The sequence below is a fragment of the Ogataea haglerorum genome (assembly GCF_019207285.1).
Source record: "Ogataea haglerorum isolate 81-453-3 chromosome Unknown 81-453-3_NODE_10_length_422072_cov_98.086364, whole genome shotgun sequence".
Taxonomy (NCBI): Eukaryota; Fungi; Ascomycota; class Pichiomycetes; order Pichiales; family Pichiaceae; genus Ogataea; species Ogataea haglerorum.
Genome location: NW_025065160.1, coordinates 79,435 through 95,687, shown reverse-complemented (window position 1 = coordinate 95,687; position 16,253 = coordinate 79,435). Strand labels below are relative to the sequence as shown.

The following is a 16,253-nucleotide window of genomic DNA, read 5'->3' as shown; positions in this document are numbered from 1 at the left end:
ATGGGACCGAAGAGCTTGGAAAATGTTGGTATTGCTATACGTTTTTTAAAGGCGAAAAAGAATACGTGAAAAAATCAATAGCATTTTTTTGTTTACTTTCAGGCACTGCCTCGGCAATAATTCCATACCGATCAAACTTCTAGGATTGTGGTCAGCTTCCATTTCAAAGGCTCATCGGCCGCAATAAATTTTTCCTCTGCTATCGCCCGGTTCTCGAACAGACGCCTGTCTGCCATCGAAATGTATCTAAAAGTCCGAGTGATTGGCTCACCTTCTTCATTGATTCGAGAGTAAAACTTCCGATTGTAAGTGTCGATATCAATAGCTTCCTCGAAATCCGAGTTTCGTCTTTTCCTGACTACATTACTTTGCCTTTTTGTTGTTTGTTCATTGAGTTCAGCAAAGCTCCCAATGCGCTGATATGGTGATTCCTGTGGCTTTAGTGCAACAAGATTGTTGATGGACTTGTAAAGCCGTTTGAGAAGCCTGTTAATAACATTTTCTGGAGTGGGGTCCTGGTTATCGATTGACCATGCTATCCACGAACGCTTCTCGCTAATTGTCACTTTTTTCGTAAGAGGATCGATGCGTTTGAGTTTGGCTGGGTAAGCGTTTATGTCAATGAAGCATATTATAAAACCGGATTTTAAATACAACCCTGTCTCCTCCATGACGATATCCACTTCAATTTGTTTGTTTTCGGTCAGTTTTTCTTTCTCTTCTTTAGTGAGCTCTACAGTAAAATCCCCCAAGTCAAGCAATACAAACTTTCCATGGGGGACTAAATCATTGATATTAGTTGCAGGGAAAAAGCTGAGAAGTTCTTCTTGGTTACTTTTTCTGATCACTTTGAAATTCATGCTTCCCAATCCAAGAGCATTTTGAACAATTATGCCGCATGAAAGGTTGTAGATATCCGCAGGAAGTTGGATGGTTTTTCTGTACTTGACAAGGTAGGTTTTGTTGACATGCAGCAGTGATCGCGTAAGGTAACTGTGGGGCTCATCTATTTGATAATCATCATATTCAACGAAAAGTCTGCGATTTTTGTAGATCCCGTAAATGAGCTTCCATGAATCTTTCACGTATTTACAATTGATGATGTCTTTAGGGCTCATTGTTTTGCGTATCTCGGAATCTGGCTCTGGGTCTCCTAACTTGTAATGATTGCTAACAATGTGTCTCAATGTCCCGCGCCAATAATCAAAGGATCGAATGTAGTCAACCAGCTCATCAAAGTTGTACATTGAAATGTTGAATATTATGTTTTCTCCAAGCTCGTCAACAAGCTTCTGGCAATAGTAGTCGTTGTACATCACGTAGAAAAAGCGACATGTGGCCTTCAGCTCATTGGGTACTTGCTTAAACACTTCATAAAGAATTTCCACTGGAAGATCCAGGAAAGCATTCACGGGTTTCAAGCCATAACGCGGAAAAGAGCCCTGGCGGACGAGGAATTGCATTACAAGCAAAAATGTCACAATTTTTTGGGGTTAAAGATAATTACATCATATACACCTCAAACCACAAATTATCAAAAGACTTCACCTTATCTTTCCTAGTCTATTTATGCATCGATCAATGGAACGTCGGACTCCTGGTTGTTTTCCTTGTTGGTCTCCGCCTGTCTCTCCCTGTCGTAAAACTCGGCCAGGATCTTTGGAGAGATTCTGTTAAGCATCTCCTTTGGATAGATTCTCAGAAGAGACCAGGCCTGATCCAAAGACTCGAATATGGTTCTGTTTTCATAGGCACCTTGCGAAATAAACGTCTTTTCGAACTTCTCCAAAAACTCCAACGACAATTTATCTTCTGTCGATAAAGCCTCTTCACCAACCACAGACTTCATGGCAGCAGCGTCTCTACCAATGGCGTACTTGGCGTAAAGCTGATTGCTGACATCACCGTGATCTTTTCTGGTCATTCCGTCACCAATGGCGCTTTTCATCAATCTCGAAAGAGATGGCAACACATTGATAGGTGGGTACACACCTCTGTTTGAGAGTTGTCTATCAACAAATATTTGTCCCTCGGTGATATATCCTGTCAAGTCAGGGATAGGGTGAGTGATATCGTCGTTAGGCATGGTCAAAATTGGAATTTGGGTAATGGATCCGTTTCTTCCTTCCACACGCCCAGCTCTTTCGTAGATAGTCGACAAGTCTGTGTACATGTAACCAGGATAACCTCTTCTACCTGGCACCTCTTCTCTTGCGGCAGACACCTCTCTCAAGGCGTCCGCATACGACGACATATCCGTCAGGATGGTCAACACATGCTTTTCTGTCTGGTAGGCAAGATATTCGGCAGTAGTCAGAGCCAATCTTGGTGTAATGATTCTTTCAATGGTAGGGTCGTTCGCCAAGTTCAAGAACAACGAAGTTCTATCCAAAGAACCGTTCTCTTCGAAATCCTGTTTGAAGAAGCGAGATGTCTCTAGGTTGACACCCATAGCAGCAAAAACAATACAGAAATTCTCCTCATGGCCGTCCTGGACATCCTTGGTCGGTCTGACCAGTCCTGCCTGTCTGCAAATTTGGGCTGCGATTTCATTGTGAGGAAGACCCGAAGCAGAGAAGATAGGAATTTTCTGTCCTCTGGCAATGGAGTTCATGGTGTCAATAGCAGAAATACCGGTGGAAATCATCTCCTCTGGGTAGATGCGAGCAAATGGATTGATAGGAGAACCGTTGATGTCTAGGTAGTCTTCAGCGAACACACGAGGGCCATTATCGATAGGTCTTCCAGAACCATCAAAGACTCTACCAAGCATGTCCTCGGACACGGGAATCTTCAGATTCTCTCCCGTGAACTCGACTCTGGTCTTCTTGACATCAATTCCTGAAGTTCCTTCAAAAACTTGAACAACGGCCCTGTCGCCCTTGACTTCCAAAACCTGACCAGCTCTGGTTGTTCCGTCCGGAAGAGTCAGGTTGACAATCTCGTTGTATCTTGGGAACTTCACATTCTCCAAAATGACAAGCGGACCATTCACACCTCCAACAGTATTATAACTGATACGAGGGTGGATATTGAATCCTTGCATTACTGCTTTCTTGTTGAGTTCAAAAAGTTCCTGGTCTGAGAGCATTTTGACGTTTTCCTAATTGCAATTGACCGAAGTAGATGCTGTGTACCGCAATCTCTAATGAAATCTGCCTGGCTGGCTTTCGAAGCAGCACAATTTTATTATCATCCACGACCCAAAGCCGGGTAAATACTTTTTATTATGACTGAAGAGCTATATAACTTCCCAGTTGTCTGTCTTGGTCTGCTTGGAGTGCTTATAGTGATGGAACCGGCTTCTTGATGGCGGTAGAATACCTGATTGGTAGACAGGGATCGCATTTGTCGAGTACAAGGGCGTTGTTTTGTAGCGGGACCCGGCAGAGTCAGTATTCTGTGAATTGTAAATAATCTGCTGGTATGTCGAAGTGCTAGAAGTCGAGAGGCCGCCATTGGCGACCTGGCTTGATCCTGTTTCTCTGTCGAGTACTTTCAAGATTTCTGTCACGAAAAATGCATGCAATTTTGATGACAGCCAGTCAACATCAGGTACGGGCGAAATCTCGGACGACCATTCGGGCACCGTAGGCGTATTGGTGCTTCCGTTGCTTGCGGAAAGTGATGCGGCTCCAAGTGAAGTGGAAGCTGACGGCGAGGGGGCGATTATACTATTGGCTATTTTTGATTGGATGTTGATTTTTTGGTCTTGGAGGTACTCCACCAAATGTTGGCTACTGTAGAGGGATATTTCCAGTACTTCTTGCAAACTATTCTCCATTCCCTTTTCTTGCGAAGCTTGTATGATAGCATGAGGTCGTTTTCTTTTGCTCCAAAAATTGAATATGGATCTGCGAGGTGTAGACTCGTTTTCTTCTCGTTGGCTAGGAACCTGTTCTTGCACAGTCCAGTTGAGATCAGACACTTCTCCAACAAGAAGCTGCACAAGCTCATCGAGGTGCAATAAGTTCTCGAATCGTAACGGCGTTTGCTTAGTAGCGTTGATAAGGATCACCATATTGATAAGCAATCTGGCTAGTGCACCACAGAAACGAGTCAAGTCCTGATTAGTGGACTCAAACAAGCTGTTTGTTTGCTCGGGATTTTGGCTGGGCGGTCCGAGCGCTAGTGCGTACGACTCGCATGCGTCCTCAACTATGTATAGGCACGGGGTCGACCTTACAATCCTATACGGCACATCAACGTTGAGGTATTTCGACGACAATGATACAAATTGAGCGACCTTGGTGACGGAAGTGATAATCACCTCAGATGTATAGTACAAGAATTGTGATAAAGGAAGAACGGGGCTGAAAAATATTGCATTTCTAAAACCAACTGGCCCTGGGGTGGCTTTGTTTCGTAGGTTCATGATATTATAGTTCAGCCTTTCTAGGCTTGGTAGCTTGGATTTTGACAGTTCCGACTTCTTAGCAGCTTTCATGTTCTCGTAGCTTGAGATCTTCACCAGCTGTTGAAAATGCTGATTTTCCGATTGTTTAATTAGTCTTGCTGTCTTGTCCAACTTATCTACTTCAATTTCTTTTATGGTGGCGTGGATCCGTTCGAGACGTTCTTGATGTTTTTCTGTCAGTTCCTGCTTCTTTCTATGAATCATGTGGGACTTTTCGGTCTTGGAAACCCTCAGCTCTTCCACTTTGGCTTTCAGACGCATGTTGGCGAGCCTCTGTCGCTTCAATGTCTCATCAACCTGCGTAAGATTTTTCTTTAGTTGGGAGATTTCCACGGCCAGGAGCATGTAGGCAAGTCTGGCAATTGCTTCTGTTGAGGGACTCAATTTCTCTCTCGAGCCAACGTCAGCCTGTAGGTCCCCTTCCAGATATTTTTTCAGCACCTTGGAGCTGAAACCATTGATGCAATCCTGAAGAACCTTATCAATTTCATACCCAAATGTCTCGTTAAGATAGCATAGATTGGTGATATTTAATTTCAGTTTCAGAATTTTAAAGCTGATGCATGGTCCACAGTAGTATCCTGATTTAGTGCTGTGCGTTCCGCAAACGCCACATACTATATTCATTTGGGATCATAATATCTACTGCAACGAGCTAAAGATAAAGTTAATTTTTGGATTCTATTTTTTACAATATGTATTTCTTGATTTTCAAAGCATGAAGATCAGAAAGATACCCCTTGCATCTCTTTGCATTATTGCAAGTGGCGCTCTGTATCTTGGCCTAGCGGACATATCAATGCCTTACGATAAAGCTCTTCACTTTGCTGTATTTTTCTTGATGACGCTTCTCTTCTACTGGACATTGGATATAAAGTCAATTCGCATAGTGCGCAACGCTACGTTTGTGGTATGTACAGTCACAGGAGGAGTTGGAAGTGAATTCATGCAACATGCCTTTGCCCCATACAGATCCTTCGATCCGTGGGATATAGCTGTAAATATGGCAGGTTCCGCATCTGCTATTGTCACGTCCAGCATTTATCATCATTGCTTTCTGAAACGTCGGAAGAAACGCAAATCAAGACCCATAAACTGGAATCTGGAAAGCCGAATAGGTATGCATTTTGATGAAAGTGATATAGAAGATACAGATATAAACATCCCACTACACGACATTGGGGCCGAACCCAGCACAATCATGGCGCAAGAGAGCTAATTTTTCCAGCTGCATGTTTCGCTGATCGCTTGACACAAAAATTCGAGGTATCTTTGATCGTCTTCGTCAAACCCGTTCAGTTCCAGACAATCAATATCCAAAACGCCAACGAGTCGTCCATCAGCTACAATGGGAACCACAATTTCGCTCTTAGTCTCCCCATCGCAGGCTATATGTCCAGGAAATTTCTCGACATCCTCCACGAGTTGAGTTTTTCGCGTGCTTGCCGCTGTTCCGCATACACCAAGTCCGATTTTGATAGTCTGGCATGCGACCTTGCCCATAAATGGGCCCAGAATAAGCTGATCTTTGTGTTCTGGATCGAGTACATAGAAACCTGCCCAATTCACTCGTTTGGAAAGTCCCTCGTTGTAGCAGTGCCACAGTAATGAGCTACAATTGGCCAAGTTACAAACCCAGTTAGTTTGCCCCTCAGTGAGACTCTTGTAGGAGTCCGCAACTTGCTGTAAGAGCTCCTTTTTGTCCGCTTGAGCATGGAACTCGGAGTAATCTGCGTGGTGACCCATTTAAATTTTTTTAGCGGATAGTAAAATTAGTTTCTCCAAGGTCTGGGATAATCTTTCTTGGCTGGTTTCACGAGTTGCGGGATGCTCGATTTTTTGTTTAGGGTATTTGACGACGCGGACCTCGTTAGTGCAGACTGTGCTTTGAGAATGGCGACGTGTGGATTCGGTTGACTGCTGTTCATCCGTGATGGCGAAATTTCCTGCATAGTTTTCGATCGCACAATACTAGAGAGTCTTGGAAGATAAGATGCTGTCTCGCTCCTCTTTAGTTGCTGCTTGCTTTCTGAACGCTGGATAGATGCATTGGTAGGTTGCAAGTACGATGGGACTTTGGACGACTGTCGGGCAGATGCGGCTGCACGAGGAGACTGCGAAAACTCCAATCGGGGAAGCGGACCCAAGTGTGGCTTTTCCTGCCGCTGTTTTCCCAGCTGCTGTTCCATTATCTTTTGTTTCTCTTCTGGCGGCCTTGTTGGACTTTCAACTGGCTCCACGATCTCCTTGTAGCCGTCAACAATTCTCATTCTCTTTGATGCACTGCCCAGATCCCGTGCTCCCAAACGCTTGTCATTTGGAGTCTTTCTGGTTATTTGCTCTGGGCCCTCAAATATTTTCCGTGTCGCTTCGGCAGGTTGTCGTCCTGTACGCCGGGCTGCATAATGTGAAGATATAGATTCCATTCTATTGAATCGTCCTCGGTGCTCACTATTGAATCGAGTAGATGGTCGTCGGCTTCTCGGCTTAGGACTTGTGCTGTTCAACTTTTGGATGTTGATGATATTTTCCGACCGCACCTTTTGGTATCTATCGTTGAACTCGTTCAGAACTGACGAAGTAAGCTTTGACGAAAACAACTTAGTCTGGAGAAAATCCATCTCTTTTGTAAAGGATGGGTTCTCCTTATCCTGATAGCTTGTATCGCAGTCAGAACTATCTTTTGGGGAAACCACAATGGATGGATATAGCCTTTTTCCATTAGTTGGTGTGAACCGGAAAGCGGTTGATGACGGAGTAGAGGTTTTTATTTCGCTTCTGGACCGTGGAGGAGTCTTTAGCGTAAACTCCTGGGATTGGAGAGAGGGGAATCCACCAGGGACATTGAAATTCGTCATGATGACTCCGTTTAAGGAATCTAATGTTTCGATATTCAAGTCACCTTGAATTATGATTTATCAAATTTTGGTAGAAGATAGCGTTAACGGCATGCCTAAATAAGAAATACATAAATAAACCTTTTAAAAAAATTAGGTCGATCGACGTAACAATGAGCTCCAATCATCCTGGATAGCACTCATTTTGATTTCGGTTTTGGTGCGCTGAATCGATATCTGAATACCACCAAGACTGAGCAATTTTAGCTTAGGGAGCTTTTGAACGACGAAGTTCAAATCTTCAAGCATATTATCTAAGATCAATTGTACCACCCTTGAAATATCTATGTTCAAGTAACCATAGTGCGAGACTTCGATAGGGTCCAGTGCGGGATACTTGAGGATGTCCAATCCAGAGCTTGTTTCAAATTTGGTCAAGCGAGTATGCAGAAGCCCAATTAGAAAGCTGTAAGTGGAAGACAAGTCCTTGCTACCAAAATTGAGCTTTTCGGAATACTGGGATAACAATTGTCGCGTCTCCACGCATCTATGGCAGTGGCACCCAGTATAGAGGTACTCGACAGCATTCAGTTGTGGTCGATTCTTCACTTCCCGATTTATTGTGATAAATGGTTTCCAGTTGTAAAAGAAGTCTGGAATTATCAAAGTTTCCAGACGGTTGCATGCAAGTATCTTATGAAAATGACGAAACTTTGTCTCCAAGAAGTTCTCGTCAACAACGAAATGGGTCATTCTATCTTGATAGCTCATGCTGATTGAGGGTAGATATGCAAAGTTGTTCATGCTAACGTTGAGGTAAATGATGGAAGGAATAAAAATATCCAAATGTTCCATAATGCAATGTGATAGATTGGAGTTGCCGAGAAATAATTGCGATGTCTGTGATTGGTTTTTCAGCAGGTTATTTGAGTTTAGGTGCACCAAAGAGAGATACTTGAGGTTTTTGAGTTGACTCAGAAAAATGCTGACAAGATTAGGGTTTATATCCTCGTTTTCATCGCCAACAGAAGTTTGCTTGAACTTTAGCTCAAATTGTTCTAATTTGGTCAGATCCACGCATCTTTCCACAGCTGGCACAGCATGCAAATCCTTGATATTCAACGAAAGTCTGCTCAACGACTCGAGTCTCACATATTCTTCATCCAACTGAGAAAAGAAAGCATCAACGGCTTCTGAATTAAGAATCTCCAAAGATTCTAGAGAGTTGAAAGTTTGCATCAGCTTTTTTGTCATAATGAAACCAGCATTTTGGTACCGATTGGATGTGTTGATGCAGATTTCGCGCGCTTCCTCCGACACATCATTGAGATCTGTAATGTTGACAAGTTGATAACTCTGCAAAGAGACAACTGAACTTTCCTGGCTGAAGTTCGAGTACTTGTTGAACTCGTCTTCGTCGTTCTCGTACAACAAAGTAGATGATTTCTTCAGGTTTTCGGAAGCGGCATATTCCTTGTTCATGAAAAGGAATTTATATGGGGTTGTTTCGTTCAAAATCTTAAATTCCTTTAGCCCCAAAAGGGGAACATTGGCATTTTTCAACTTGAAAGCAATGAACATTCCCACCAAAATTTCGAGCCCTTCCACATTGTTGCTGTGGGAAGCAATAAGAAAGCGTTGCACCAAACTAACTAGTGACCTGTTGTTATTCAATGCCTCAAGGAACTGCTTGAATTTCGAGGTGGCTAGAATCGTGAATTCAGATTCGCCCACTATGTTATACCTGGTGTCTACCAGAAGCAAGCTCCGATACAATTTTGGGAGAGCATGTGCTCGCAATTTTTTGCACGACAACGACAAGCTGAGGAGGCTTTTGGTGTCAAGGTCGGAGACAACGGTGTCAAGGATGTCGTCTGGTAAGTTCATTGGGGAGAGAAAATCGCCGAAGCAATTAGGTATTTATAGAGAATTCTGTGCGGCGTCGCGGTAACAAAAAATAATTAATGTGGAGTAGTAAAATTATAGCAAAAAATCTAGATGCGCGTAAAAAGGGACCCAAAGGGTCTTACAAGTTTGCAGCAAAATCATCTGAAACTTCGCCACAAGTGAAAGCTACTCCTTGTGTTTGCTGACTGCTAGAGCTAAAGTCACACAGGAATTTGCCAGTGCCATCTTGCAGCATCGGGGGATGATATGCAAAAGTGACAACAGGCCAGCAAACCCGTGGAAAGACGCCACATGCCAAGCATTTGTATAAAATTTTCATAGGGCAGAAAACACTAGTTGCGTGAGCTCTGGTGCGTGATATTTATTGAGTACATGAGCACCGCCACAGGGTTCTATTTTGTTCGCCACAAATAAAATGCCGCTGAAAAGTTTCGGGCCCTATTACTCATTCTGCTCATGACTTTCGCAATTCTCGGCTGCGGGATTGTCGGACTCTACACGGCTCTTAATCTTGTTGAAAGTGGCGTCAGAGGCTCCGAAATCACCATTGTAGCAGAGTATTTGCCGGGCGATCAGTCAATCAACTACACGTCTCCGTGGGCCGGAGGCAACTTCAGCTGCATATCTCCTGATGATGCTCAGACATTGCATTTTGATAGAACTACCTACACACACTTGGCTGCCATTCAGAAGCTTTTAGGTTCTGGGTGTGGTTTAGATCGCCGCCCCAGTACTGAGTACTGGGAGTATCTTCCTGATCAGCGCAAAATTGAGTCTTTGAGCTCGTATTTACAGGATTTCGCGATTATACCATCTTCCCAACTTCCTGAAGGGGCAGCCTTCGGAATTACGTATGTCTCGTGGAACTTCAACTGTCCAAAGTTCCTAGAAGTGCTGAAAGAATATCTTGCTACCACCGGCGTTGTCTTCGTGCGGAGGAAAATCCAGAATGTCGATGAGATGTTCGAGTTTGCCAGGACCGTCTTTAATTGTACGGGAATTGGTGCCAGAGGACTGGGTGGAGCCGAAGACGAAAACATTTATCCTGCCAGAGGCCAGGTTGTGGTGATCAAGGCTCCCCACATAAATGAGAACCGCATGCGATGGGGAACTGAGGACGTTACGTATGTCATTCCTCGACCAGATTCTGGGTCTCAGGTGGTGCTGGGTGGCTATTTGCAGGCCAATAACTGGTGTGCCGATACGTGGAAAACGGAAACCGATGACATTATTCGTAGGACTAGTCAACTGTTCCCAGAAATCGGAAACGAGCCAGAAATCCTCCGCGTGGCATGCGGTCTGAGACCAAGTCGCATTGGTGGCGTTCGCGTTGAAAAAGAGCGGCGCGAAAAAGGAGTGCTGATCCATATATCTGGGCTTTCGGGCTACGGCTACCAAGCGGGCTACGGGGCTGCTCGTCGTGCAGTGAGACTTGCTGAATTATATAAACTTTAACTATAATCCTAGTGTATTCATAGAAGCGTCAAGGGGATTTTGATTGACATCAAAAAGATAGTTTGGAAGACTGAACATGTTCGGAATCAGAAAGTCCTCATCGTAGTAAAGTCCGTCAAGCAACGAATCTTCGCTGTTATTGGGAGTCTGTTTTCCAGACGTCGAAGAGGAACCCCAGATCTGATCCAACAGCTCTCTTCGCTGCAGGTCTGCACCAGTTTTGTCAATCGTGGGTCTCTCCATTGAAACTCGAGAGTACGACGAAGGAGATTGGAGGCTAGGTACTTTCAAAGATGTGGACCCGTCTTTTTTGGCCTTCGATTTGATTTCATCTGCCATTTGAAAGAACTCATCAAGGAAGTCTCCCACGTCTAGCTTGCTGCGTTCCTGAATGTTGGGAACCGAACACCACACTGTGTAGAAGAGACATCTGCTGATTTTGTCCATCGTCTGCCATTTGTGGTGGTTGGGAAGCGACTTGACAGCACCAACAGCAAAGTAGTTTTTGCTGACCCAGAACAGGAGTTGCACGTCTTCGACAACTTCCGGTGAGTTCAAATTTTGCAAAACTTCCGCGATCAGCGCAACATAGGCGCACATGAAATAGTAAGTGGCAAAATAAACGTAAGCTTGATTTTTCTTGTCAATCTTGTACGCAATTTGCAATATCTGTCTTATAGCGTTCAAACCAATGCTCTCAAAACTAGCATGTTGGTTGTTCCTGTTTGAGGATAAATGGGAATGTTTATGGTCTGAATACCAATTAAGACGCAGCATCGTCTTCGATATAATGATCTGAAGTAGGTAATACTTCAGATTGTAGTTGAGAACCAAAAATGGAAGGAAGATGCCATCAGTTACATTGTTCGCCTTTGTCGGAGCACCCAGATACAGAAACGTCTCGCCAGGTCTAATTTTCTTAGGGAAGCACATTCTCCAGCATTCCAAATCATGAAGTAGTGACTCGATTGTGTTTGTAATCTGAGATCTTGTTTTTCTGACGAGAGAGGTAGCCGAAAACAGCTCCTGGTATGTTCTTGACGAGATCACCGCAAGATCGTATGTGAGATAGAGCTCAAAGGAGAGGTCTTGTTTGTTGCTATCCAATAACGATGTTAGCTTGGCGACTATTTTATCTCTCATGATTTCTCTTTTGTGTCTTCCGTCTGGCAGACGTTCATAGGGCATTGCCCAAAATTCCTCAAATCCAGGTAGAGGAGGCGTAGTGATATCTGTGTCATTTAAGATAGGAGGCAAACCACTTTTCAGACAAACCTCTTTATCTAGAACGTAAGCCCTCCACCACAAATATATCTTTTGGTCCCTTCTTTCTTGGTTTCCCCCCAGATAGCTCTCTTCCCTGTGCAGACCCAGTTCGAGGGCGGATCTGGCAAACAGTGTGTTTGACAGTGCGCATGCATGGTGATCCATACAAATATCAGCAATCGGCACAAGCAAGTAGAGAGCTTGTAGTTTTAGAAGATTGGAGTGCGACACCGTGTGATTGAGAAGCAGCTTTAGACAGCTCTCAGAAAGTTTTCTTTCCAGTTCCTGCAGATGAGTCAACGGCATTGGGCACGGAAAGTTCATGGTCCTCACCAACTCACTGGCTATACAACATGAATGGAGCATCATGCTGCTCATGAGTAAAACTTCTGATGGGTGCAATGAGTTCAGAGATCGAAGGCCACTCTTATACTTCAAGTATTTGTCGAAAAGGCGGCGTATTTCAGCGATCTTCATGGGATAAAAGTCTTGAAAGAAGGGCTCGACGGTGTTCAGAAGATAATCAATTATTTCGGCAGGTGGGAAAATATCCCATGCCGCGTTGACCATAGTATAGTTTTGAGTTGGTTTCCTCTGATGTTCTGCCTTCACTAACATAGCAATATGACGGCGCAAAACTTTTGTTGGTGTGTCATCCGGAAGGAGGCTATCAAGCCATTTAAGACCCTTGGCAGAAAACAATGAAAACGTAGTCAGGGGCCCAAAGTAAATCTCTTCAAGGTCTGCCTGGTTTGCATTTGAGTCTGCAACAGGCTCAGCATCTTGTTTGCAATTTTCAGGAGAGTCGCTCTCTCGAACAAAACTTTCCACGATATTCTCTTTCTCGGGATCCAGTTTATTCAACAAGGCATGCACCATGGATTCAAGTTTGTTGAGCCTTCCCTCGAGATCCTTGGAGACGCCGTTACGATGCCTTAGCTTATTAGTTTCTGAGATTGCACTCTCGCTTTCTGAAAAATCGCTCATGTTGGCACTCTTCCTTCTCCGGGATGACCGCTTTTTGGAAACGTACATATAAGTACATTCAATGTTGTGGTTCTTGCAATTCTTGCAAAATGATTCGCCGTCACATTTGATTTTTTTACTGCGACAAAAGTCGCAAGCTTTCGAGGCACGCTTAGCGGTCTTCTCAAATTTATCCATGGCAGTAAATGGTGGGTCGAACGTCTATATATCGGTTGTCGGCAGCACTTCTCTGTGCCGAAATCTCGGAACTTGAAATTAATAATCGAGCAATAAATATTTTAAGCCTTCCGTCGATCGACGTTTTGCTGACTATCGTCATTCGAGGCTAAATGGGCGTTTTGAAAACGCCTGACTTATAATAATAGTCACCTCAGGCGCTGCTGACAGGATGACGGGCAAGCTTTCGCCGTTGATAGGCTGTGAGAGGAGGGAAGTGAATGATTTCTGTCCATGGAAATAGCGCATATAAGGAGACATTAGAGGTGGAGAAACCTTGAAATATTGTCCTCCAACCAACATCTAGTTTGATAATATTGATACACAAGGCTGGTTTTGCATGCCACACGAGGCTTTCTCTATCTGTAGTCGTGCTCGTGAACATTGTCTCCACATGTCCCGCCCCGTTTTTTCCAGGGTATTATAACACCGCCCTGATTTGTCTAAATCTGGTGTTTGTTTACATTGATCCGTAAACAAAAAAAAAGTTATCCTTAATTTTATATTCTTGATATGTTGGCTTCAGACAGCACAGTGAGAACTCCAAGAAGGGCTCAGTCGTCTCTATCTAATCCGTCCTCGGATCCAATGGAGTCTACACGGAAAAGGCAGAGCAAAAAAGACGACCAGATTCGTAAGAAAATTGAGCACGACTTGAGAAAAAAGAACAATGTTAGTATGGTCTCGAACCTGGGTTCGCCACAAAAGCGTTCAAAGGTCAGCTCGGGCGCAGCAGGTACAGTGATGTCTTTGAAGCCCTCAGAGGCAGTTATTTGCAAACCAACAAACACCGTGTACGAGGCAGCACAACTCATGTCTGTCACCAAAGAAAACTGTGTACTGGTGGTCGACGAGGATGGCCTGCTTTCAGGTATCTTCACCGCAAAGGATTTAGCATTCAGAATTGTTGGAGCTAATCTCAACGCAAACCAGACCACCATTGACCACATCATGACTCCAAATCCCATGTGTGCCAAGGTCTCCACTTTAGCTTCTGACGCTCTCTCTCTCATGGTCAACAGGGGGTTCAGACATCTCCCTGTGGTCAATGAGGGCAACCAAATAGTGGGTGTTTTGGACATTACCAAGTGTTACAATGAAGCAATGACCAAGCTTGAGAGGATGTATGAGAGCTCAAAAAGATTGTACGATGCTATGGAGGGTGTGACAGAAGAGCTCGGACCAGCTAACCAGCCTCTCCATGTTATCAAGTATTTTGAGAACCTCAAAAACCTTGTGAGCGGTCCCACTTTGAACTCTGTTCTGTCGGAAAGAACTATCCCTGTGTGCTGCGACATCAAGACTACCGTCTATGAAGCTGCAATTTTGATGAGGGACAACAAGACGACAGCAGTCTTGGTCAAGGACTCCAAAAACAACGACGAGGTGACGGGTATTTTCACATCCAAAGATATTGTTCTCAGGGTCATTGCCGCTGGCATTGACCCAAGAACTTGCTCCGTGATCCGTGTGATGACTCCTAAGCCGTCTTATGCCTTGGCTAGTAGCTCCATTCACCAAGCTCTCAGACAAATGTTTGAAGGTCATTACTTGAATCTCCCGGTTGTGGATGACGACAACACTGAAATTGTGGGTGTCGTGGATGTTCTCAAACTCACCTACCACACTCTGAACCAGCTTCAATCCATTCAAATGATCAACAATGGGGATTCTGATGCAGGGTCAAACGAGGAAAAAGAGGGTCCAGCCTGGAACAAATTCTGGACGTCGTTGGACAACGACACTAGTTCTCTGCACTCGACCTCGCTTGCTGACGTGACGCAATCTGAACTTGCTCAATTCAATGTTTCCACAAACGATGCTGTGAAGCCATCAGATTCAATTTCGTTTTCGGGAGCTCCGGAGACCTCGTCGTCTGCTTTGAAAGCTCCGCAAGTGGAACTTGACTTCAACGAACCGGTCTTCTTCAAATTCAAGTCTCCGCAGGGAAGAACCCACAGGGTCAGCTGCAAACCTAGCGACGGTATTCAGTCTTTGAGGGACTTGATCGAGTCTAAGCTTTCCAGGCAGGAAATTAGAACTTTGTTGACTCCCCCAGAAGATAGTGAAACGGGCCAAGTGTTCGAGACTGCAGAGCAGTTTGCCATCTCCTATATCGACGATGAAAATGATCTGGTTGCTATAACATCTGATCAGGACCTGAAAGACTGCGTCGTCGTGCTGACTAGCTTAAACAAAGACAAGATCAACTTGATTGTCCACCACCCCGACCAGAACGTGGATGTGCCTTCCATTCTCAGTTCTGCCAAGACTACTACTGCGAGCCCAGGTCTGCCAAACGACACTATCCGCGAAATGATTTTGCCTGGAGTGTTATTTGCGCTTGCAGCCTCAGTGGTGGTGGCTTTTACTATTTCTCGAAAATGATGTGCACAAATACTGATACCTATTATATACAGGTTAATTGGAAATTTACTTCTCTCCATCGCTGAGAGCTTCTTGTATGGCTTTCTGCTCAGCCTTCTTGGCCTTTCGATACAGCTTCTTGACTTCTTTCCGTTTTTGGCTCTCGAAGACATATTCGCCAACAGTAATGTTAGTTCCCTCAAATTCCTTCGGATCAAGGTGCACAGCGTCAGGTACTTTCTCGTTGAAAAGTTGGCTTTTGGGATCTAACTTGGCAACCAAGTATCGTTCGATCTTGTCAAACGAATCTAGTTGAGACAATTTAATGTCAGGAATTGAGGTTCCAAATTTTATCTGAACATCTTTCAGTATTTTGAATCTGAGCGCGAGATCATCAAGTTTGATATCTGATGCAGTGGATGGTGCATGAATCTTGAAAATTTCTGTGAGAAGCTCGCTGACTACTTCCTGATATGGTTGCGAGCCGTTGTTTCTTTTCGAGAATTCAGACTTTCGTGGTAACCAGGTAGTGAAAACAAACCCTTCCATTGCCTTCTGAGCGATCTTTTCATCGCTGAATTCAGAATTGTGTTTGCCCAAAATGACAATCTTATTAGAGGTTACGGGGTCTCTTGTTTTCGTCTCTATCTCCTTGATGACCTCTTTGGTGTCCTTTGTGGGCGTTTCTGGAACAGTATCCTTTTTTCTATAAAACCTAAAGTAGTCGAGTACTGAAGGACGAACCACAGAATTGTGGAACTGCCGGGCAGAAACTAATAGGCCTCTAGCTCGTAGCATAC

General features: G+C 44.2%; 10 protein-coding genes across 10 annotated transcripts; 2 read left to right on the top strand and 8 right to left on the bottom strand.

The window, feature by feature from the left end:
* Positions 1 to 131: 131 nt before the first annotated feature.
* Positions 132 to 1,463, bottom strand: KL911_003662 (uncharacterized protein; the record flags this gene model as incomplete). Its single annotated transcript, XM_043198867.1, has 1 exon — positions 132 to 1,463. The coding sequence occupies one exon, from the start codon at positions 1,461 to 1,463 to the stop codon at positions 132 to 134; it is 1,332 nt and encodes a 443-aa protein (XP_043053446.1).
* A 104-nt stretch (positions 1,464 to 1,567) lies between these two features.
* Positions 1,568 to 3,091, bottom strand: KL911_003661 (uncharacterized protein; the record flags this gene model as incomplete). Its single annotated transcript, XM_043198866.1, has 1 exon — positions 1,568 to 3,091. One exon carries the CDS (start codon positions 3,089 to 3,091, stop codon positions 1,568 to 1,570), a length of 1,524 nt encoding a protein of 507 aa, XP_043053445.1.
* Positions 3,092 to 3,241: 150 nt separating this feature from the next.
* On the bottom strand, positions 3,242 to 5,044 carry KL911_003660 (uncharacterized protein; the record flags this gene model as incomplete). The annotated part of the gene is made up of 1 exon (XM_043198865.1): positions 3,242 to 5,044. One exon carries the CDS (start codon positions 5,042 to 5,044, stop codon positions 3,242 to 3,244), a length of 1,803 nt encoding a protein of 600 aa, XP_043053444.1.
* A 588-nt stretch (positions 5,045 to 5,632) lies between these two features.
* On the bottom strand, positions 5,633 to 6,163 carry KL911_003659 (uncharacterized protein; the record flags this gene model as incomplete). The annotated part of the gene is made up of 1 exon (XM_043198863.1): positions 5,633 to 6,163. One exon carries the CDS (start codon positions 6,161 to 6,163, stop codon positions 5,633 to 5,635), a length of 531 nt encoding a protein of 176 aa, XP_043053443.1.
* Positions 6,164 to 6,189: 26 nt separating this feature from the next.
* KL911_003658 (uncharacterized protein) lies at positions 6,190 to 7,275 on the bottom strand (the record flags this gene model as incomplete). The annotated part of the gene is made up of 1 exon (XM_043198862.1): positions 6,190 to 7,275. The coding sequence occupies one exon, from the start codon at positions 7,273 to 7,275 to the stop codon at positions 6,190 to 6,192; it is 1,086 nt and encodes a 361-aa protein (XP_043053442.1).
* A 132-nt stretch (positions 7,276 to 7,407) lies between these two features.
* On the bottom strand, positions 7,408 to 9,141 carry KL911_003657 (uncharacterized protein; the record flags this gene model as incomplete). Its single annotated transcript, XM_043198861.1, has 1 exon — positions 7,408 to 9,141. One exon carries the CDS (start codon positions 9,139 to 9,141, stop codon positions 7,408 to 7,410), a length of 1,734 nt encoding a protein of 577 aa, XP_043053441.1.
* A 477-nt stretch (positions 9,142 to 9,618) lies between these two features.
* KL911_003656 (uncharacterized protein) lies at positions 9,619 to 10,525 on the top strand (the record flags this gene model as incomplete). Its single annotated transcript, XM_043198860.1, has 2 exons — positions 9,619 to 10,412; positions 10,504 to 10,525. 2 exons carry the CDS (start codon positions 9,619 to 9,621, stop codon positions 10,523 to 10,525), a joined length of 816 nt encoding a protein of 271 aa, XP_043053440.1.
* A 92-nt stretch (positions 10,526 to 10,617) lies between these two features.
* On the bottom strand, positions 10,618 to 13,047 carry KL911_003655 (uncharacterized protein; the record flags this gene model as incomplete). Its single annotated transcript, XM_043198859.1, has 1 exon — positions 10,618 to 13,047. One exon carries the CDS (start codon positions 13,045 to 13,047, stop codon positions 10,618 to 10,620), a length of 2,430 nt encoding a protein of 809 aa, XP_043053439.1.
* A 552-nt stretch (positions 13,048 to 13,599) lies between these two features.
* Positions 13,600 to 15,474, top strand: KL911_003654 (uncharacterized protein; the record flags this gene model as incomplete). Its single annotated transcript, XM_043198858.1, has 1 exon — positions 13,600 to 15,474. One exon carries the CDS (start codon positions 13,600 to 13,602, stop codon positions 15,472 to 15,474), a length of 1,875 nt encoding a protein of 624 aa, XP_043053438.1.
* A 45-nt stretch (positions 15,475 to 15,519) lies between these two features.
* On the bottom strand, positions 15,520 to 16,251 carry KL911_003653 (uncharacterized protein; the record flags this gene model as incomplete). The annotated part of the gene is made up of 1 exon (XM_043198857.1): positions 15,520 to 16,251. One exon carries the CDS (start codon positions 16,249 to 16,251, stop codon positions 15,520 to 15,522), a length of 732 nt encoding a protein of 243 aa, XP_043053437.1.
* Positions 16,252 to 16,253: the final 2 nt, after the last annotated feature.